The following is a 22,425-nucleotide window of genomic DNA, read 5'->3' as shown; positions in this document are numbered from 1 at the left end:
ATCAAGTATCGGATAAATCAAAACAGAACATTCTGAGACTTGAGGTGGGGAAATTCTAGAATAGAGGCGTTATCCCAGCTTTGGGAGATGCTGGCAGAAATCTGGTTTGTAAGTCCACCTCAATACAGAAAATCTATTTGTTTCAATTATGTCCAAAGTCACTACTGAGCAGGTCTGGCACAGCTTGGGAGTGTTTATTTGGCGATATTCCTCGTGCCCTGCAATATTTAACAAGGGATGCACAGTTCCTTGTTGATGGTGTGATTTTCCAAGGGGTGGGGTGGCTTTAAGACTTAAAGACTCTCGTAAAGACAGTGTCTTGGTAGACACTGGTCCAGCCCAGTTTTGCTGCTTGTCTGGGACTTGCAAAATGGCGGGTGGGGTCATAGTGGGGTCAAAGCACTTGGCAGGCTGCAATGCCAAACTAAATGGTTTGGGGTGGCAGCAGGTTCTGAATGGCGAAGGCCCAGTGGGACATTCTGGCCTATTCTGGCAGTTCAGAAGGCTTTGAAAGCAGCTCAGTGGCACAAGCAGAGTGCAGACCTGGGACTCTTGCAGACATCTGGGTTTGCAATGTAAGCCTGCAAGGCCCGTGCAGCTGCTTCAAGGCTCTTTTTTTCTATTGCACCAGCTGAAACCATCCCAAATGGACTGAACGTGAGCAAAGCAGGGAGGGGGGAGAATTGGCTGCATATTAAAGGAAGCCCAGTGTTGCTGGTGGGCTGTTTTAAAAGGAGGTATAAGTCTCCCCTCGCTGAGCACCTGCAGGGCAATGGCAGAATTCCAGAGAGAATCCTTTGCAACTTCAGCTGGCTTCAAACGGCAGCGTCTGAAAAAGCTTTCAAGGTTTGATGGGAAGCCACCAATCTTTAACTAAAGGCATCGGGTTGGAAGTAGCACCCGAGTCCGTCCTCCTTGCCCTCCCCTGAACATTCGTGTTGCAGGAGCTGCAGTCCTGTGCATTCAGATGAGGAAAATAGTCCGGTTCAGTCACTGAGATCATGAAGGTATTTGACGCAAAGAGAAGTCAGAAAACCATGCACAGAAGGAAAAGCAGGCAAAAGAAAAAGCAGGCAAAATCCACTCTACCGGGCAAGACACAGGTGCAACACTCACTTCCCAAAATTTTGAAACCTGACAAGCAGCGTTCGAAACTCCCATTGTTCTTGGCGCATTTTGAGACAGGGAATTTAATTAGCGCGAGCAGTTTCTGAGCTTTGGGCACAGTACGGTGCCTAAGATTTGAGATTAAAACTGCAGAGTGGAAGGAAAGGAGGACCTTTTTCTGCCTCCTCACTTCCAGCTGCTCTCTGAAGACTGGTGAAGAGGCCCTCTTAAGAATATTAGGGGGTGGGCAGGGGAAGGATTCGACCATGTGAAAAATGAACATAATATGTTAGCTGCAGTCTATTCCTTTTCAGCTTTGTATTCTAGTTATTAAAAAAGCATGCCTAGACATTTTGTTGTTGCACCCATAACCTAGGCTTAATGTACCATTAAGCTCCTAGCTTTCATATCTTGGTTTCTAAACCTGCTGACAAGCAGTGGCATTTGCACAGAGCGGGCAGCCACACTGACCTCCTGAGGCAACGTCCCCTGGGCAGGACTAAGGGCTCGGCCACATTCCCATTTGTCCCATGCCTAGGAAGCACGGGCCCAAGCGGTTTGCCCCAGAAAACCCGCTCTTTAGTGCTAAATTGGAACAGACATCCACAGAAAACCCAGTTGCTGTTTGTTCCAATTCAGCACTGGAGATTAGGTTTCCCTGGAGGAAAGCAGTGGTGCAGCTGGAAGTGTGGATAAGCCATAACATTTCCTGTGCAATGTGAGTTGCAAAAATGAATACATATAATTGGAACTCCCTTAATGGGGATTGCAGGAAGGGAGAGCTGCTCTTGTGCTGATGTCCTGCTTGCAGGGTTCCCACAGGCAACAGGATGCTGGACTAGATGGGCCATTGGCCTGATCCAGTAGCCTCTTCTTATGTTCTGATAAGAGACCTTGGAAGAACCTTGAAGGCTTTTGCATTCAGAAAACACTAGTTGTTTGTTTGTTTGTTGTTGTTGTTGTTTTAAAAAAGGGGAATTAGGAGAAGTACTTGGAAAGAACTTCAGGAAAGTATAAATACTGAGTGCAGAGGCGTGTGTTTGTGTTCACACACAGCTCTCCGTTGCATTCATCCCAGCTTTCTACAAGAGTCTTGGTCTCTGCGTTAGAGTTTCAAAGAGAGAGGATTCACAGCTTCACATTTCTGAAATCCCTGCAGAAGCCTGGCGGTGCCACCAGTGGAGCCCTAAATACAGTATATAGCAGGGACTTGCAAGCAAAGAAGCAACACACATTATCATCTGTAGAAGTCAACCCAGTGAGACCACGGAGTCCAGAGCCTAGAATTACCTAACTGCACGACTGGTTGAGTTTTGCTATGTGCCTATTGCAATTGGATGCCTGCAAGGAGATTTTGGGGGAAAGGGGGAGGTTTGTTAACTAAGTGGATGGGTTGCTGGTGGTTGGTTGGTTTGTTTGTTTGCTTTTAAAGCAAACAGCCTTAAAAATGCTAGCTTTGCCTACCTGAGGAGCCAAAAACAGTAATTATCACAAAGCAATTTTGTCAGCAGCAGCAAGTGGAAAAGGTTCGTTTATTTCAACGCAGCTCTGCTTATGAGGAGACTTCTCCCTCCCCTGTTGGAAAACCCCTGTGCTTCAAGGGGAGTCTTCCAAACTACCTGAAAACAGACATACGGAGGCCCTGAACAAACTTGCAGAACTCTTGTTCAGAAGGTACCAAGAGAGGGCTGGCTTCTGGAAATTCTCTCCTGGGACTGAGAAAGATAAACTCCCCAAGTGGTTCGCAGTTTCCCAAATAAAAATATCCCCTTAACGAACTCCAGCAGAAACAAGTGTCAGTGCCTGGAGGTGGTTGGAGGATAGATGGCAGCTAACAGATTGAGGTTGAATCCTGACAAGACAGAAATACTATTCTTGAGGAACAGGGGGTGAGCGGGTGTGGGGGACTCCCTGGTCCTGAATGGGGCAACTGTGCCCCGGAAGGACCAGGTGCGCAGCCTGGGAGTCATTTTGGACTCACAGCTGTACATGGAGGCGCAGGTCAATTCTGCGTCCAGGGCAGCTGTCTCCCAGCTCTATCTGGTACGCAGGATGAGACCCTACCTGCCCACAGACTGTGTCGCAATGCGCTCTATTTGGGGCTACCTTAGAAGGTGACCCGGAAACTGCAACTAATCCAGAATGCGGCAGCTAGACTGGTGACTGGGAGCGGCTGCCGAGACCACATAACACCGGTCCTGAAAGACCTACATTGGCTCCCAGTACGTTTCCGAGCACCATTCAAAGTGTTGGTGTTGACCTTGAAAGCCCTAAACGTCCTCAGCCCAGTATACGTGAAGGAGCGTCTCCACCCCCATTGTCCAACCTGGACAATGAGGTCCAGCTCCAAAGGCCTTCTGGCAGTTCCCTCATTGCGAGAAGTGAGGTTACAGGGAACCAGGCAGAGGGCCTTCTCGGTGGTGGCACCCGCCCTGTGGAACGTCCTCCCATCAGATGTCAAGGAAATAAACAACTATCTGACTTTTAGAAGACATCTGAAGGCAGCCCTGTTTAGGGAAGCTTTTAATGTCTGATGTTTTATAGCTTTATTAATAATAATAATAATAAATAATAATATTCTGTTTGGAGCCACCCAGAGTGTCTGGGGAAAGCCAGTCAGATGAGTGGGGTATAAATATATTATTATTATTATTATTATTATTATTATTATTATTATTATTATTATTATACCACCTCTCTCTGCTAGCCACAGTCAGACATAGCAATGCTTCTGAATACCAGCTCCTGGGAATCACACAAAGAGAGAGGACTCTTGCGCTCGGGCATCTGGTTGGCCCCAGAATCCCGCCCACCCACCCAAAACACACTTCTGCACAAAACAACAAGCAAATCTGAGCAGCCATGCTCATCGACCGACCGTGTTAACAAAGCCAAAGAGAAGCTGTCCTGGGTCAGGGATGCGCTAGCGGCAGGCAGCATAGCAAGAGCGATGTTCTTCATGCGCGTGGAGACCCCCCTGGCCCCTCTCCCCCTCTCCATTGCTCTCAAGCCCCCCGGCCCAGGTGCTTTTGGGGCAATCTGCAAGTCGGCTTCCGAATACTCACTGTTTCTGCAACAGGTGCTGGTGTTGCTGTTGTTGCTGCTGCTGCTGTCGGTACGTCTCAATGGTGTGCTGGGGGAGGTACTGCATCAGCTCCAGAGACTCCTTGATCTTCAGTAACATCTCATAAGTCTCCCGGCCTCGCACCTGAGCACAGACGAGAGGGAGGAAGAAACTTAAGAGATGCTCTGGGCTGCTGGACCAGACCAGACCAGCCCATCTCGTCCAACACTTTACATATGCCCCTGTCCACCCTTCCATCATGAAGAGTTTGTTATCTCTGCTGGCTTGCGTGCTCAGCTTCTGAAAAGCTTCTGAAGCTCTGAGTCGCAGTTTTGATGCAGAACTGAGGACTGGAGTTCGACTGGCTGCTGGCCGGTGGGTTGGAGCATTTTGTCACCCTTCTCAGTGGTGACACCCGGGGTGTCCCGCCCCCACCACACACCCCTTTCTCCACCCCTGCCCGCCAGGAAATGGTTTGGCACAAATGAGGCAAAAGGTTTCTGCAAGGACAGGGGGGCAGGCATGCCAAACTTACTGGAAGATATAGCAGCTCATCATCGGGGGTGCGCCGTTTTTTGACCGAAGTCATCTGAATGCCGTGTGTACTCTGCCGGAAGGCTGCCAAAGGGAGGGGGGAGAAGAAGAAGAAGAGTTTGGATTTGATATCCCACTTTATCACTACCCGAAGGAGTCTCAAAGCGGCTAACGTTCTCCTTTCCCTTCCTCCCTGACAACGAACACTCTGTGAGGTGAGTGGGGCTGGGTGACTTCAGAGAAGTGTGACTGGCCCAAGGTCACCCAGCAGCTGCATGTGGAGGAGCGGAGACGCGAACCCGGTTCCCCAGATTACGAGTCTATCGCTCTTAACCACTACACCACACTGGCTGAGAGAATGGAGGAGAGAATGGCAGTTGTCAAACTAAGTCCAACAACCTATCAGGTGGCTCACAGCCACAAGGAACACGCTTCGTCTCCGTTATGTTCTGCAGTGTGCATGCTGCGCAGTGAGCCCGCCCCATGCTCCTATTTTTTGTGGGAAGGGTGGAGTGCGAAAAGTCACATCACAAAATAATAATAAAAAGACTGCCTCAAACTGTCTCAAGACCATTGGTCTATTTTGCCCAGTGCAGTGGTACCTCGGAAGTCGAACGGAACCCGTTCCAGAAGTCCAAAACATTTGGAAACCAAGGCGCAGCTTCTGATTGGCTGAAGGGAGCTCCTGTAGCCAATCGGAAGCCTCGTCGGACGTTTGGGTTCCAAAGAATGTTCGCAAACTGGAAGAGTCACTTCCGGGTTTGGGGCGTTTGGGAGCCAAAACGTTTGACTCGCAAGGCGTTTGGGATCCAAGGTACGACTGTACTGGCTTCTCAGAATGGCTACTTAAGAGTTTCTCAAAGGGCCACTGATTCTCAAAGGGTGTGGTAGAAAACAATGGCAAATGTGGCAGAGACACTCAAGAGCAATCTAAGACACATTTAAACATTTCAGTGTAGTACAGTAGAGCATCAAAGTATTATTATTATTATTATTATTATTATTATTATTATTATTATTATTGCAAAATATGGACAGATATGTTTTCAAAATGAGAGCAAGAGCACTGAGCCGTCCTGAGATCTTGTGATCCAGGAGGTGGGGTATATAAACTTAATAAATGAATAAATATATATTTTTAAAAAGAACATCGAGTGATGCTGAAGACAATATATTCGTGAACAAGGATTTTCAATTCTGAGGTTTCTTTGTGCTGTTGAGGAGAGGAGACTTGGTTTGTCTCAAATGAGACCTCATCTAAATAAGATTATCCAACAAAAGCAAGCTCACGTCTCTCCTTGTCACTTAAGATACACACGTAAGAGTTTAGAATTATAATTTGGGAATGATTCCTGCTCTTTTGTAGCTGCATTGTTTTGCACTTTCTGGATGCCCCATGATTTTTGCAGTTGTGTTCTATGTTATGAATCAAGCGCCACTGGAATTTGTTTCCTTTTGTTTCCCAGTGTATTTCTTATCAATAGAAAACTTGGTGTGGCACGAGCAAATTGTTATTCTGAAAATGTGGCCCAGAGAAAAAACTTTGGGAACCACTGGAGATTTCCCTGGAGGTTAAACCTGGAGCCTTTAGCATGTGAACCACCTGCTCCATGGCCAAGCTAAGCATAAGCCCCACTTTGAATGTGGGGTTCAGTGCTGACAGAGCAGATGTCAGGGAAGACCCAGTGCTTCCTTTAAAAGGTAAAGGACCCCGACCATTAGGTCCAGTCGTGGCCGACTCTGGGGTTGCGGCGCTCATCTCGCTTTACTGGCCGAGGGAGCCGGTGTACAGCTTCCGGGTCATGTGGCCAGCATGACTAAGCTGCTTTTGGCGAACCAGAGCAGCGCACGGAAACGCTGTTTACCTTTACCTATTTATCTACTTGCACTTTGATGTGCTTTTGAACTGCTAGGTTGGCAGGAGCAGGGACTGAGCAATGGGAGCTCACCCCATCACGGGGATTCAAACCGCTGACCTTCTGATCAGCAAGTCCTTGGCTCTGTGGTTTAACCCACAGCGCCACCCACGCCCCGCGTGCTTCCTTTACTTCCTTTACTTTTACGCAAACCAGGGGCATCTGGTGGGCCACTGAAAGAACAAGCTGATGGGCTGGATCAGGGGCAGCAAACTTTTTCAGCTGGGGGCCGGTCCACTGTCCCTCAGACCTTGTGGGGGGCCGGACTATATTTTGAAAAAATAATGAACGAATTCCTATGCCCCACAAATAACCCAGAGATGCATTTTAAATAAAATGGCACATTCTATTCACGTAAAAACACGCTGATTCCCGGACCGTCCGTGGGCCGGATTGAGAAGGTGATTGGGCCAGATTTGGCCCCCAGGCCTTAGTTTGCCTACCCATGGGTGGGGTGGTCCACTGGCCTGGCCCAGCAGGCTCTTCTTATGTTCAACCCGTGCCGAAGGGTTCCGTGTGAACCACAAAGCTTGCACATTCCTAAAACACCGCCTCCACAAAGCCCCCTTCCCTCTGCTGGTTCTCTGAGCCCCGCAGCTGTGCCCCCCCCCCAGCCACAGCCTCGAGCGCCCCCTTCTGGCCTACTTACGCCTCTTCGTACCATCACCGTTCTTTGTGCTGTCGGAGACCTGCTGCTTCCGAATGCTGTCCTCGTCGGCTTTGCGGTCCCTGCCCGGGCAAGCGCAGATCCGAGCCTCGAAGCACCGGCGCCCCAGGACTTGCCCGCTGGAGGATGGAGAAAACGGGGGGTCTGTTAGCTCACAGCCACGGGGAGGGCTGGCACTAAAATAAACACAGCGGGCAAGGATTTTATGCACGGAAACAGCAACCCGCGATGAACCCACATATCTGGGAGCCAAGCTTCGGGTTCGCAAACCACTGGACCCAACCAATGCCCTCCGCGACCCTTAAACCTTGCCTACAGATGGAGTCTGCCCCAAACACCAGCACATGCATGCATCTGTGTGCATGGCTCCTCTTTAAGATGCCAGCCTGTGTGCTTGGACCAATCCAAGGGCCTAGTCCACATCCTGGAGTCTTACTAACCGAAACTGATTTATATATATTATCATAGAATCGTGGAATTGTAGAGTTGGAAGGAATCACGAGGGCCATCAAGCCCAACCCCTCTGGAATGCAGGAATCTTTTGCCCAACACAGGACTCGAACCCACAACCCTAAAATTAAGAGTCTCATGCTCTACCAACGGAGCAATCCCAGCCTTGGACCATCCCCCATAAGTTAGTAGCTTTGTATTCATGCAATCTTTTTATATGTAACTGTATTTTTGTAATATCTAGTTTAATATCTTTTTTGCAGACCACTTAGTGAAATGGCTAATATAGTAAGGGGTATAGAAATTAAATAATCAACCCTGCGCTGGTGGAACCTGCCATATTTGGCAACAATTATGGGGTAGGACCTCCGGGCACGATTCTCTACTATCCTATGATTGTATGACTACACGCCCCTGTTTGTGAATTGGGAATTGCTGTCTTTGTGCGCAATGAAAACAAAAGCCCCTTCTGCTTCTGATCAAGGTGTGCGGTTTTTTTGCTGTTTACCAGCTCCATCTGGTACGTAGGCTGAGACCCTATCTGCCTGCGGACTGTCTCGCCAGAGTGGTGCATGCTCTGGTTATCTCCCGCTTGGACTACTGCAATGCGCTCTACGTGGGGCTATCTTTGAAGGTGACTCGGAAACTACAACTGATCCAGAATGCGGCAGCTAGACTGGTGACTGGGGGCGGCCGCCGAGACCATATAACACCGGTCTTGAAAGACCTACATTGGCTCCCAGTATGTTTCCGAGCACAATTCAAAGTGTTGGTGCTGACCTTTAAAGCCCTAAACGGCCTCGGTCCAGTATACCTGAAGGAGCGTCTCCACCCCCATCGTTCTGCCCGGACGCTGAGGTCCAGCGTCGAGGGCCTTCTGGCGGTTCCCTCATTGCGAGAAGCAAAGCTACAGGGAACCAGGCAGAGGGCCTTCTCGGTGGTGGCGCCCGCCCTGTGGAACACCCTCCCATCAGATGTCAAAGTGATAAACAACTACCTGACATTCAGAAGACATCTGAAGGCAGCCCTGTTCAGGGAAGTTTTTAACGTATGATATTTTACTGTATTTTTGGTTTCTGTGGAAGCCGCCCAGAGTGGCTGGGGAGGCCCAGCCAGATGGGCGGGGTATAAATAATAAATTATTATTATTATTATTATTATTATTATTATTATTATTATTATTATTATTTTGATCTCCCATCAAGTTGCAGTGGCTTCCAAGCCAGGGTCAGGCCATCGCTTGCCACTCCGAGCTCCTGCTAATGCAACTTACTCTCTGGTTTCAAGTGTCACGATGATAAGAATCGGACGCCTGTTCATGCCCCCGACACAACTGCTGTTGCACATGAAATTGTACAAGACGGTGGTGAATTCTGTGCCGACCTGGACAGAAGAAAAAAGGGGGAGTTATACTGAGTCAGCTCTGAGTCACGCAGGAAGTGATCAGTTTGCTGAAGGCTGATGCAAGACACACACACACACCCTCCATAAAGGCTTCCTTCCCTTCCCCTCTCCAAAGTCTCCGAGAGAAACTCATCTGCTTCAGATGTAACGTTAATTCTGACACAGGAACTTTTTTTGTACCAAGTTGGGCTGCAGGTCTCCTTAATCCCAGTCTTGTCTTTTTCGACTGGCAGCAGATTTCCAGGTCTTTTAAGTGAGGCAGCGGCTACACTTTGGAACTCCCTGCCTATTGAGATCAGGCAGGTGCCTCCTCTTGTACCCTTTCAGCACTCAGATGCTTCAAAAGTTGCCACAAGTTTTAATCTGTTTTTAGTTTATTGATCACAGAATTGTACTGGTAAGGTAAAAGGTAGAGGACCCCTGGACGGTTAAGTCCAACCAAAGGCGACTATGGGGTTGCGGCGCTCATCTCGCTTTCAGGCCAAGGGAGCCGGCGTTTGTCCACAGACAGCTTTCCGGGTCATGTGGCCAGCAGGAATAAACCACTTCCGGCACAATGGAGCACCGTGATGGAAGCCAGAGCTCATGGAAATGCCATTTACCTTTCTGCTGCAGTGGTACCTATTTATCTACTCACACTGGTGTGCTTTTGAACTGCTAGGTTGGCAGGAGCTGGAACCAAGCAATGGGAGCTCACCCCATCGCAGGGATTCGAACCGCCGACCATCCGATCGACAAGCCCAAGAGGCGCAGTGGTTTAGACCACAGTGCCACCCGCATCCCTAGAATTGTATAGGGACCCCCAAGGCTCATCAGTCTTGCCCCATGCAATACAGGAATCTCAACTAAAGCATTTTAACTTTCCAGTGGTCTTTTTTCTCATAGATTATTGCATGGCATTGTTTTCTCTTTTCTGTAGACCGCTTTGAGGTTGGTTTACTTTGTTTCTTACAGTCAAGCAGTGAATAGATTTTATGAAACAGATAAATGCCACAGCACTTGCTAGGTTGGTTGCTTCCACTTGCTGAAAGGAAGGAGCAAGGGGCAGCAGTGAAACATTAACAATGGTTTAGGCTTATTCTGTTGCATCTGAAGGGACCAAACGACAGTTCTGTTTAGAAGACCTCAGCCTCCCAACTTGTGGGATGTGATACATAAGTAGCATTCAAGTACAACATTCCTTGTTTTCCTAGAGTGGACATGCAGGTGGATATTTGCTCCAGCCAGTCGGAACTTCCTGTTTCCTCCTGGACTGGGACATACCTCCTATTGCATGTGACTAGAGGTGGGCGTGGCCTTACCTGTGCAGGTAACAAAAGAACAAGGCACACGGCCCTCCTCCCCTTCTTTTCCATTTTCCTGTTGTCATGTGAACTACAGTGACTGCCAGTCTGCAGTAACTGGGATTAACCCCCCATATGGGGTAGATCCGTATGTACATATTTGTAACTAAGTCTGCCTTCTGGGATCCAGCTGTGAACAGAATGTGACTAAACTACTTTTATATGCTCTAAACAAGATTGTGGCATGTTTATTCTTTTAAGAGGGATATAAGGGAACTTACCAGGAACCAAATAGTGAGAGGCTTAAACAAGCCTGCAACCAGCTACCTGCTGTGTGTTTTAAGGGGGAATGTAAAATTCTGCTAAGTTATAGAACTTGCTAGCGCAAGTTAGGAAGGATATCAATAAACAATATATCCTCTCCTGCCTCCCTGAAGATTCCCACACAACTCACCTGCGGTGGCTCATATGGGACCAGGACACTCTGCCTGCCAGTGATAGGGTCTTCCACATACTGAGCATGGCTGTTTCCTTCCACTCTGATCAGGTGGCTGGGAGGAGCTATTTGACCTGCAAAAGCGTACGGGAAAGGAACAAGGTCAGCAAAAGAACCAGCGTTTTGGAGAGAGATAACCCGAGGAAAGCAAGTGAACTTCCACAGTCCAGGGTTCATTTCTTGCTGTAAAATCCCTGCACCTATTGGCGTACCTCAACTCCACCTTGAAGAGCTTCTCTAGTGACAGTGACTTAAATGGACCTGTGTTGTGCTCGCTGCTGTCAACTGGCCACTCTATAGCTATGCTTCATCTTGTTACATAAGTGGGGTGCCTGCCCCTCTCTCTGCCAAGTGATGACGAGAGTCCACCAGGTCTGTGGTTCCTCTGGAAAATGGAGGCACGGTGGAGACTGTCGTAGCTTTAGGAAATATGGTTTATTAGCCTATTTACTATTTACAGTCTTCATGGAGGGAGTCCAGCATGGCCATTTCAAGAGGGGCTTGTCCCCTACAGCAGTGCAGCCCAGGAGTCCAAAGGCATCTCTCCTAGCCAGCCTTCAGCCAGCCTGCCCAAGATGGATCCCAGTCTTTCCTCTCCCCTTCTTCTTCTCCCCAGAACACCCTGCTAAAAACTCTTTTCCTGTCACTTCGAACCCACACCCCATCACCATGGCAACCTCTGTCTGCCTAGACTCTCAGATGTGCCATCAATCCATTTTGTCTTATTCATGCCTCTATTCCAGGTGAGGCCCTGGCTTGGAAAGGAATCTTAGCCTGTACTTTTCCACTGACCCCAATCCTCTCTTCAATACTCCAAATAATTAAAATTTGTTCTTTGTTCTTTCTTTCTTTTGTTTCATTTTCTCTCTAGGTATATAAAATTTGTATATAATTTTTGTATACACGTTGGAAATTATATTATAGTAAGTCCTGTAATGTAATATGACAACGTTTACCGATGTAATATAAGAATGTTAACAAATAAATAAAATGCAAATTAAAAAACAATTAAATAAAACCTTACCATTTATTAATTTCTAGGGTTTGGGAGGGGGTCGCCCCCAAATCTATACAATATGATAAGGATATTGACAAGCTGGGAGGTGTGCAGAGGAGGGCGACCGAGACATGGAAACCAAGACTTATGAGGCTCGGTGCATGGAAATTGGGATGCTTAGCTTGGAGGAGAGGAGACTGAGAGGAGATACGGGAATCGTCTTTCAAGATCTGGAGGTGCCCAACTCACCTTCGTTGAATTCTCGGCTGAGCTCGTGGTTGGGGCAGCGCTTCACCACCTCGGTGACGTGCTCCGCTTTCTTGTAAACGGGCATTGCACGGATGACGGCGCCCTGGGGAGGGGGGGTCATCACCTTGATCTGAATGGGACACGTCTTGGCGATCTGGCAGTACAACTTCTTCAGTTCGGTGGAGTACTGATGGGAGGACAAAGGGGAAGGGAGGCAAAGTCAGGAGAGCAGACGAGGAAGACCCGTTTTGCATGGGTAAGAACACTATCTTTTGGCAGCAACGAAACTCTGGAACTCCCTGCCTATTGACAAGAGGCAGGCGCCTTCCCTGCAGTCCTTCAGCAGCTGCTAAAAGTGTTGTGCTATGTGTAGCTGACTTTGTAATGTTTTATTTTTAAATCTTTAAGATATTATTTTAGATTCCTGTTAATTAAGTTGCTTTGAACGGATGCTTTATACGGACTTTCTTCAGCAGTGTTTTATTTAATGTCTTAACAGCTCTGAGAGCTTTTTCCTTAAAAAATATAGTGGTATAGTAATGAAAAACAACAACAAAACATAGGCAAGCATGCCCAGATGCTTAGAAAGTTAACGTGAGTTAATTCTTATTGTTCTTTTAACTTTTCAAAAGTTTTAAATTATTGTTGTTATTTTCTCTGATTGATACTGTTATTTTTAAATCTTTTTTTGGCAAACCACTTTGAGGCTTGAGTTTGTTTGTTTGCTTGACAGTCAAGAAATGTATACATTCTATGAAATTAAATAAAAGCGAAGTCACAAGCCACAGTCCCTTATCCTTCCCTCTGGGCAGCACCAATCCTGCTGAGGTCTCTTCGCAATACATGGGCACCAAGGCAGTCAACACACACACTTAATATAAAATATGGAGAAGAGAAGACTGAGAGGGGATGTGAGAGCCTCAAGGTCTGTCCCATGGAAGAGGGAACAAGTTTGTTTTCTCCTGCTCCGGAGGGCAGGACCAGAACCAAGGGATTTAAGTCACAAGACAGGAGATTCCAACTAAACGTCAGGAAGAACTTCCTGACAGTAAGAGCTGTTTGGCAGTGGAACACTCTACCTTGGGAGGTGGTAGACTCTAATTCCTTGGAGGTTCTTAAGTAGAGGTTGGAGGGCCATCTGCCATGGACTCTTCAGCTGTGATTCCTGCATTGCAGGGGGTTGGACTGGATGACACTTGGGTCCCTTCCAGCGCCACGATTCTGTGACTCCACCCCAGTGTGCAAAAGATGTCAAGTCTTTTAGTCCCAAGTAGGACTAATTTGAAGGGATGCAGGTGGCACTGTGGGTTAAACCACAGAGCCTAGGACTTGCCGATCAGAAGGTTGGCAGTTCGAATCCCCGCGATGGGGTGAGCTCCCATTGCTCGGTCCCTGCTCCTGCCAACCTAGCAGTTCGAAAGCACATCAAAGTGCAAGTAGATAAATAGGTACTGCTCCGGCAGGTACCAGGAAGGTAAACGGTGCTTCCGTGCTTTGCTCTGGTTCGCCAAAAGCAGCTTACTCATGCTGGCCACATGACCTGGAAGCTGTACGCTGGCTCTCTTGGCCAATAAAGCGAGATGAGCGCCACAACCCCAGAGTCGGCCACGACTGGACCTAATGTTCAGGGGTCCCTTTACCTTTACCTTTAGGACTAATTCAGCCAGCTAGCCCTGGTGATTATCTAATATTTATTAGATGGATTTCCCCTAAATTGATTTCTGAACTTTGAATTTCATTGTTATTCATGTTTTCATACTGTATTTCATGCTGCTTTTACAATTAAGTGTTTTAAATTCGTTGTTAGCCACCTTGAGCCCGGTTTTTGAACCGGGAAGGGCGGGGTATAAATACAAATTTATTATTATTTATTGTAAGTGCCTGGAAGGCTGCAAGAGCTTCCACACGGCATGGAAACCCCCTGGCTGCGGCAACCACAGAAAACTGCTGGCATTTCCTCCCTTCCCAGCTCTTGGTGCCCAGCAAGCTGTTTGTTTTCAGAGCGTCCCGTGAAAGGCTGCGTGCTCCCAGGCACGGTCCCAAGTGCGCAAACAAAAGGGCCCGACAGGAACGCACACGTTAAACTGCAGCAAAACTCGCCCTTTGCATCCTGTCCGGATAATAGGCTCCTGGCAAGGGTGGTTGGTTAGGCAGGTGGGTGGCAGTGTGGCAATGGAGGGGATTAGCGATGGATATTCAAGGAGGCGGGTGGGAGGGATTTTATTCTGTTACAGGTTGCTCAGGTGAGAAAACATGAATCTTGGGGGAAATTCGAAGAACTGGCCAATTATTTTCAAGCATGAACTCCGGCTCTCCTCTCTGCTCCACCCCACCCCTTCTCACATCGCTGCCCAAAGGATTTAGGTCATCGCAGCGAAAGGCACTGCTGCAAATACTTCGTGGTTTAAAGCCCTTTTTCGAACGCGACAATGTTGGATTGTGCAATCGCTTTCTTTCTCGTGCCCGCAGGCTAAGGATTACGCACACAAAGGATTTACACAGCCTGCGGAAACGGGAGCGTGCCAAGCGAGGCAATATATTGTTTGAGAAAGGAGAAGAAGAAAAAGGAGAGGAAAGAAAACCAGATTATTGCAACACTCAAAGCAAATTGTTGGAGGCGGCGGGGGGAGGGTTGTCTTTAAAATAAAATAAAAAGTATTCCCAGAAATCTCTCATTGGAAAGCTCTCTTAATTAAAATGAACACTGTTAATAAGGCACAAGACTGAAGTTTTAAGGAACTGGGCAGAGCGAAAGCAGACGGGGTTTTTTTCCCCCTCTGCTAAGCACATCATGCCAACCTGATCTCGAGACAAGAGATTCAAGATTAGGATCTTTGGCGAGTTTAAGAAAAGAGAAATTGGAAGGGGAGGAGCGGAGAGGGACTGTCCTGGGACCACAGTAATAGGCCAAGGGATTTAAAGCCTTTCCTCCTGGCCATTTTCAAAAATTGCCCCACTTTCAGGTGTCTGTGTGATCCCTTTCTGCTTCCCCCTACATGGACCTCAGAAGCTGGAGAGTGAGGAATTTAACATCAAGAAAAAAGTGGTGTTGAGATACAGGACTAACCCGCTTCCCACACTGCTCCCCTCGCAATCCTATCTGTTTCCCTATCGACTTTTTAAAAATATATATATCATGGGAGGTAGTAAGCACAGATTCCCCCACATCGCTGCTAGTTGCACCCATGAGAACGAAGCCAAAAAGGATGAGATGAAGGGGCTCCATGGCCCTGTCCATTGTTGTGGCCAGGTGTGTGCTTTGAACTGGGCCAGAGCGTTTCTCCATTTATCCTTGTTCTGCTTACTCTGACTGGCAGCGGCTCTCCAGGGTCTGAGCTCCGAGGTATCTCCCAGCCAGACCCAGCTATCTCGAGATCCTTTTAAACGGAGATGTCGCAGGAGCACAGGAAGCCAACCAGAGACAGGCAAACCGATCAGGATAACGAAGAAGTTGATCCTTGTTCTGTGCAACAGGCCAAGATCTTATTTTATTTTATTGCAATTCATTCTCCAAAGGCACTGGGCTGGCTTGCAGAATCTTACCATAACCGGCAGGTGAAGACTTTCTTGTTCCAACAAGAATTGACCGCCTTTAGTTAAAGGGCTGGCGCTCTGCTGTTTTTATTTTAATCATCGGTATGTTTTAAACGGATTTTGCATATGTATATAGTTTTAACTCTATCAAGGTTTAATTGGTTTTTTAATGGTTGATTTCTGTATGTTTTTAGCAACAGAGAGCAGGAAGGAGCTGTACTCCAGGGCAGCTAGTCGTCTCCCTGGAGACTGTTTCTCTCCCTTGAAATTACAGCTTGGCTCGCTTACTTGAGCAACCTGCCATTTTATTTCATAAGCGACATTTTACGGGGCTTCTGTCCACCATCTGTGGCCTCCCACGGTGGTATGGATCGTCTTCAGGAAGGGCCAAGAAAAGCTTGGCATGCGAAGGATTTTGGGGTTTCTAACAACTTCAGGCTTCAGTGCCTTACAGGGACGAAGTCTCACCAAAATGGGCAGGGACGAGGCTGCAAAGAGATGTTGCCACAAGGAACAAACGGCACCAAGAAGACCCAGCATGGGCTAAACATCCTGGGATGCTTCAAAATGAAATAGAAATCTCAGCCCTTTTGCTGTCCTTTGTGCCCAAATGCGCTGCACAGAGGGGATTTCTGAGGATATCAACACACTGGCCCGTTTTTACCTAAGAATACGACTTGCAAGGAACACGGGGGGGGGGCATTCCAATGCCTGCCTCCCTGCCCTCGCCACCTGCCCATGGCAGCAGGCTGTGTTACATACTGCTGGCACCCCGGCGGGTAATCCAGTCTCTCTCTGCGCACGCCCCACGCGCACGCCCCACCATCGCCCAACACCTGCCTGGTTTGGCAGCACGACGCCCCCCCCCCCTCCGTTCCTTCCACCCACCCTTCTCCTGAAGGAGTGTTGACAAAGGTTTTCAAAGACCCACACGTACAGCCATTATTTGGGAGTGTCTATTTCACTCTTAACAAAGGAGAAGTCTGCCAGCGGAACACTTTCCAGCTCTCAAAGCGCGGGTTGTGAAAAAGGGGCACCGGGAAGAAAAGGGGTCGTGGTTTTTGCAGTGGGAATCACCCGAGCTCACCTCGCGGGGGGAGTTTCCGTCGGCCGTGCACAAATGTGGAGCACGGAAAAACCACACACACACACACAAACACGCCGCCTCCTTGAATCTTACAGATTCCTGTGCCCATGAAGAAACTTAAGGACCGTCTACTCTCCTTCATTGGAGAGGTTTAAGCAGAGCTTGGATGGCCCTCTGTCATGGATGCATTAGTTGAGATTGCTGAATTGCAGGGGTTGAACTAGATGACCCTTGGGGTCCCTTCCAACTCTACCATTCTAGGATTTTAGGATTCATTTCGGATATTTCACAGCAGCGTCTTCAGTTCTCATTGGCAGGAATCATGGATGGGTTTGCAGAGCTTCTAGTCCGACCCCACTTTCGCACTGCGGGCAATCCAGAGGTCTAGAGTGGGGGTTGGGGGCCTGAAATTCCCCAGGGGGGCAATAAGAGGCAAGAGGGGTGCAAGTGACTATCAGACTTTGAAAAGTGGGATGCCTAGATTAAGTTCCTCAGTGGTGCACTCAAAAATAGAATCATACATAATAAAGCAGGCTTAACTTAGAATTATTTAAACCAATTCATGAGCCAAGAACTTATACATTGACCACTAATAATGAATCATATTTTGTGGATTTTACTCCACATTTATTATGCTATTTTTGTGATATACAAACGACATGAGAAAACATGGTACACTTATTTGTAGAACATTATTCTTGTTTATAAAACCCAATAAAAAGTTATAAAAAAAAAGAATAGTGGGAAAATGGGTGAACGAGGTGAGACAGCCCTTATCACAGAAAGGACCCCACGGTCTGGTGAACCCCGAGTAACTGAGCTGCAGTTAAAAGCCCCCTTGCTGTGAAAAGGCCATCGGACCATTTCCAAGTCGAAGACTCTTCCAGGTCAGACCAAACCTGGAAGGTTTCCCATGCAAAGACACAACAGATGCTTTTGGATTATGGAAGTGTGCTTAGGAAGCCCTCCCACAGCATAATGTAAGATCAGGCCAGGGGCCCATCTAGTCCAGCTTCCTCTTCTCATGGGGGCCAACCAGGGGCCCCAAAGGGAAGCCAACAAGCAGGCTTGAGAGCCCTGTCTCCTCCTGCAGCTTCCAGCAACTGGACTTCAGAAGCATCATTGCAGAGGCAGAGCAATAGCCACTCTGGCTAGTGGCCACCCAATGCCCTTTTATAGCCACCTAGGTTGGTGGCACATCATTGCCTCCTTTGGGATTGAGTTCCACTGATCTGTGCAGGGACTCCTCTGTGGTGGCTCCCTGTTTACAGAGACCCTTCACTAGTGAACTGCGCTTAATCCTCAAGTTATCTTAGTTATTTTATTTATCTGTTCCATCGCTCAACTATGTGCTGCTTAAGGAAGGACTTCCTTTCACCTGCCTGAAATCTCCTAGAATTCTGCCCCATTCATCACTTCCAGTGTTAGGAGAAAGATGTGAGGGGAGGGGACTTTCCAATATCCAGTTTCGCCCTGCCATAAATAATTTTATAAACCTCTATCATGCCACTTTGCCTTTTTTTTCTAAAGCAAAATTCCCAAATGTTTCAACCTTTCCTCGCAGGAGATTCACTCCATCCTTTGGATCATGCTGGCTGCCCTTTTCTGAACATTTTCAAACTCTGTAATGTCCTTTTTGGGGCGAGGCGACCAATAGCTAGACCAGATGCCTAGAACCCATTGATAGCCTCACCCTCCACGAGCCTAATCCCCTTTTATAGTTAAAGCTCTGGTTTTCCCAGTAGTGATGTATGGAAGTGAGAGGTGGACCATCGAGAAGGCTGATCGCCGAAGAATTGATGCTTTTGAATTCTGGTGCTGGAGGAGACTCTTGAGAGTCCCATGGACTGCAAGAAGCTCCAACCTCTCCATTCTGAAGGAAATCAGCCCTGAGTGCTCACTGGAAGGACAGATCCTGAAGCTGAGGCTCCAAGACTTTGGCCACCTCATGAGAAGAGAAGACTCCCTGGAAAATACCCTGATGTTGGGAGAGATGGAGGGCACAAGGAGAAGGGGATGACAGAGGACGAGATGGTGGGACAGTGTTCTTGAAGCTACCAGCATGAGTTTGACCAAACTGCGGGAGGCAGTGGAAGACTGGAGTGCCTGGCGTGCTCTGGTCCAGGGGGTCACAAAGAGTTGGACACGACTAAACGACTTGTTTTCTGCTGCTCCAGAGAAGCGGACATGGAGCAATGGATCCAAACTACAAGAAAGAAGATTCCACCTAAACATTAGGAAGAACTTCCTGACAGTAAGAGCTGTTCGACAGTGGAATTTGCTGCCAAGGAGTGTGGTGGAGTCTCCTTCTTTGGAGGTCTTTAAGCAGAGGCTTGACAACCATATGTCAGGAGTGCTCTGATGGTGTTTCCTGCTTGGCAGGGGGTTGGACTCGATGGCCCTTGTGGTCTCTTCCAACTCTATGATTCTATGATTCTATGACTACAAAGGATGCTGGCCCTAGCTGCGTCCTGCAGAGGCGAGTCCCGCAGTTCCACAATGCGCTGCGTAATCCGCAGCCCGCTTCCTCTGGCCCCCTTCTCCCTTTCCAGAGGGCTCCTCATTCCAAGGAACCCCGGAAGATCACAAGCTCCGAGCACCCTTTCTTGCTGTCCGCGACGCAGCACCACAGCCAAGGGCCGCCTGTTGCCACCTGTCAGTTGCGGGGATTAATTGCCGGAGCGAGAGCTGGGAGCGGCGCATTCCTCCCCCTGCCGCGCCCACAGGAGATGTTGACACCAGGCATGTCGCCACCCCCTCCCCGTGTACCTGAGCCGGTGTGAACCGCAGAAAGGGGAGGCGCAGAGGGGAGAGAAAGATCTCCGCGGTGGAAGTTTGGGAAGGGAGAGCGTTGACGCTGCAAAAACCACAAGGGGCAGAGGCAAGGAATTGTCACACTGGTTCCCTTTGTTCCCTCTGGGTAAGGGGGGTGGGGGCTACGCACATTGCCGGGCCGGACTCAGGAGGCAGCTGGCTGTGCCCTTCCGGGAGGGGGGGGGCACTCCCCGAACACGAAAAGCTGGGCTGCTTTGGTAAACTGGCCAGGGAGGGGTGGCGAGGGAGGCAGCCAGGCAGGATGAAGAAAGGTAGCCTCCAGGCATGGATTTGGGAGAAGAGAGCAGGCTGGATTCTTCTGCACCACCTCCTCCAACTTCCACCCTCACCTGAGCATAGTTGGCAGCACATTCATAGGTTCTTCTTCTTCTTTTTGGCGATCCCTCGTAGCCGAGTAAGATTGTCTTCCATAAACACTGTTTTAAAATTGAGTCCATAAGTGACTGTGGAGGCCAATTCTGGATCCACAAGTGGGGACGCAGGTTTCTGGGCGGGAGTTGGTCACGGTGAGAGTTTGCCAAACGTGCCTTTCTCTTAGTACATTTCTCCCTTGCGTCCTGAGTTCGAGTGTCTTCAAAGCCCATGACACCTTTGGTAAAGGCTGTTCTCCAACTGGAGCGCTTGCAGGCCAGTGTTTCCCAGTTGTCAGTGTTTATACTACATTAATTTTAAGATTTGCCTTGAGACAGTCTTTAAACCTCTTTTGTTGACCACCAGCATTACGCTTTCTATTTTTAAGTTCGGAATAGAATAGTTGCTTTGGAAGATGATAATCAACATGACCAGTCCAATGAAGTTGATACTGAACAATCATTGCATTGACACGGGTGATCTTTGTTTCTCCCATTCTTAGGTTACAGCTAGGGTTGCCATGTTTCAAAAAAGTGAACAACCGGATGCAAAAGGTGTTGAGCTTTTTTTGGGGGGGGGAGGGCAAAGCTGTTGAACTTCCCAGATGCGTCTGGGAAATTCCGGCTTTATGGCAGCCCTATTACAGTTGCTGGAATAATTTTCATTTATATATATATACACACAAAAAGGATTATGCTAACCACCTATGATTTCAGCAGCCATCACTTGGAAAAGCAAAGGGCTGGGAGGAGCAGGGTGGAAGCATAAGAATGTAAGGAGAGCCTGCTGGATCGGGCCCATGGCCCATCTAGTCCAGCATCCTGTTCTCTCATTGGCCAACCAGATGTCCCAACGGGAAACCTGCAAGTAGGATTCGAACACAAGACACCTCTACCCTCCCATAGTTTCCAGCACCTGGGATTCAGAAGCTTTGCTTGCTCCAACTCAGGAGGCAGAGTAGAGCCATTCAGCCCCCTTTCTTTCTTTCTTTCTTTCTTTCTTTCTTTCTCCCCCTCTCTCTAACAAAACACAAATTGGTGAGAGTTGGGATAAATTGGCCCTAACACGTCAGAAATTACACTCAGTAATACAGATTGGGAGCGGGAAAGGGAGGAATTTTATGTAAACCTATCTCATTTGCACATCCTGGAAAGGAAATGTGGTCTGAAGTGGAGCTATCCTTCGAAATCCACACCTCTCCGAATTCTGAGATGCCCTTCCCCAGCCAAACAACATGACCAAAAATGTGTCTATTAGAGGAGGGTGCACATAAAAATGCATTTATTGGTGGCATCATTCAAAAATGGATTATGGTAGTGAAAACCCCTTGCAAAAGTGTGCAAATCAGGAGGGGTGGGCACTCAAAGGCTGGCGGATTTTCGCAGGTTGGTGTGGAAATGTGGTGTGGTGAAAATCAAAAACCCAACACACACAGACACACAAACATGGAGAAGACACATGGGAATCTGAACCCATTCTCCCCAGTTTTTAAGCAAGCTCTGAGAATATTATTATTATTATTATTATTATTATTATTATTATTTCACAGGGCTTTTATGGGTGATTTTTCTGTTTGTTTTGTGTTTTTATACTGATGTGCTTTTAACCTGCAATCTTACTTTTTTTCTTTTTTAATTGCTCTGGAAACAAAAACAGAAACTTTTTAAAACGAAAAACAAACAAGGTGGGTCTCAGTGTATTTAAAACACTGTATAACGATCAACCTCTTTAAGGAGAGAATTGACACTCTATGGGTGGTATCTGTCTGCTGATGAATCTGGTGGTAGATTGGAGGAGGGTGTGTGTGCAATTTTTGGCAAAAACAAACCAGCCAACCCTGCAGGCCCCATCCAATCCACCCCAACTCTTTGAAGATTTCATGGAGGCACAGAAGGCATTGGGGAAATAGATGAAAAATGCCCCCCTCCACCATTTTCCTGGCAAATTCCTTCCATTAGCACATACTAAGAGCCCTGTTGTCTTGCCAGAGTGGTGTATGCTCTGGTTATCTCCTGCTTGGACTACTGCAATGCGCTCTACGTGGGGCTACCTTTGAAGGTGACCCGGAAACTACAATTAATCCAGAATGCTGCAGCTAGACTGGTGACTGGGAGTGACCGCCGAGACCACATAATACCGGTCTTGAAAGACCTACATTGGCTCCCCGTACGTTTCTGAGCACAATTCAAAGTGTTGGTGTTGACCTTTAAAGCCCTAAACAGCCTTGGTCCAGTAGACCTGAAGGAGTGTCTCCACCCCCATCATTCAGCCTGGACACTGAGGTCCAGCTCTGAGGGCCTTCTGGTGGTTCCCTCCCTGCGAGAAGTGAGGTTACAGGGGACCAGGCAGAGGGCCTTCTCGGTGGTGGCGCCCGCCCTGTGGAACGCCCTCCCAGCAGATGTCAAGGCAATAAACAACTATCTGACTTCTAGAAGATCTGAAGGCAGCCCT

The 22,425-nt window shown here is 48.1% G+C and overlaps 1 protein-coding gene across 6 annotated transcripts in view; it reads right to left on the bottom strand.

Annotated features, from left to right (window-relative positions):
* TP63 (tumor protein p63) overlaps positions 1-22,425 on the bottom strand; it is a 152,046-nt gene that overhangs the window by 15,464 nt on the left and 114,157 nt on the right. For 3 of the 6 annotated variants that reach the window (XM_053390858.1, XM_053390853.1, XM_053390857.1), the window contains 6 exons: positions 12,168-12,354; positions 10,880-10,995; positions 9,012-9,121; positions 7,271-7,464; positions 4,707-4,789; positions 4,173-4,315 (listed from right to left, as the gene is read on the bottom strand). In XM_053390858.1, the coding sequence (XP_053246833.1) occupies positions 4,173-4,315; positions 4,707-4,789; positions 7,271-7,464; positions 9,012-9,121; positions 10,880-10,995; positions 12,168-12,354 (833 nt within the window). The remainder of the gene's footprint in view (positions 1-4,172; positions 4,316-4,706; positions 4,790-7,270; positions 7,465-9,011; positions 9,122-10,879; positions 10,996-12,167; positions 12,355-22,425) is intronic. The other 3 variants (XM_053390854.1, XM_053390856.1, XM_053390855.1) reach the window with 3 other exon arrangements.

The sequence above is a fragment of the Podarcis raffonei genome, chromosome 5 (genome assembly GCF_027172205.1).
Source record: "Podarcis raffonei isolate rPodRaf1 chromosome 5, rPodRaf1.pri, whole genome shotgun sequence".
Lineage (NCBI taxonomy): Eukaryota > Metazoa > Chordata > Lepidosauria > Squamata > Lacertidae > Podarcis > Podarcis raffonei.
This window is presented reverse-complemented; position numbering and strand designations above follow the sequence as displayed.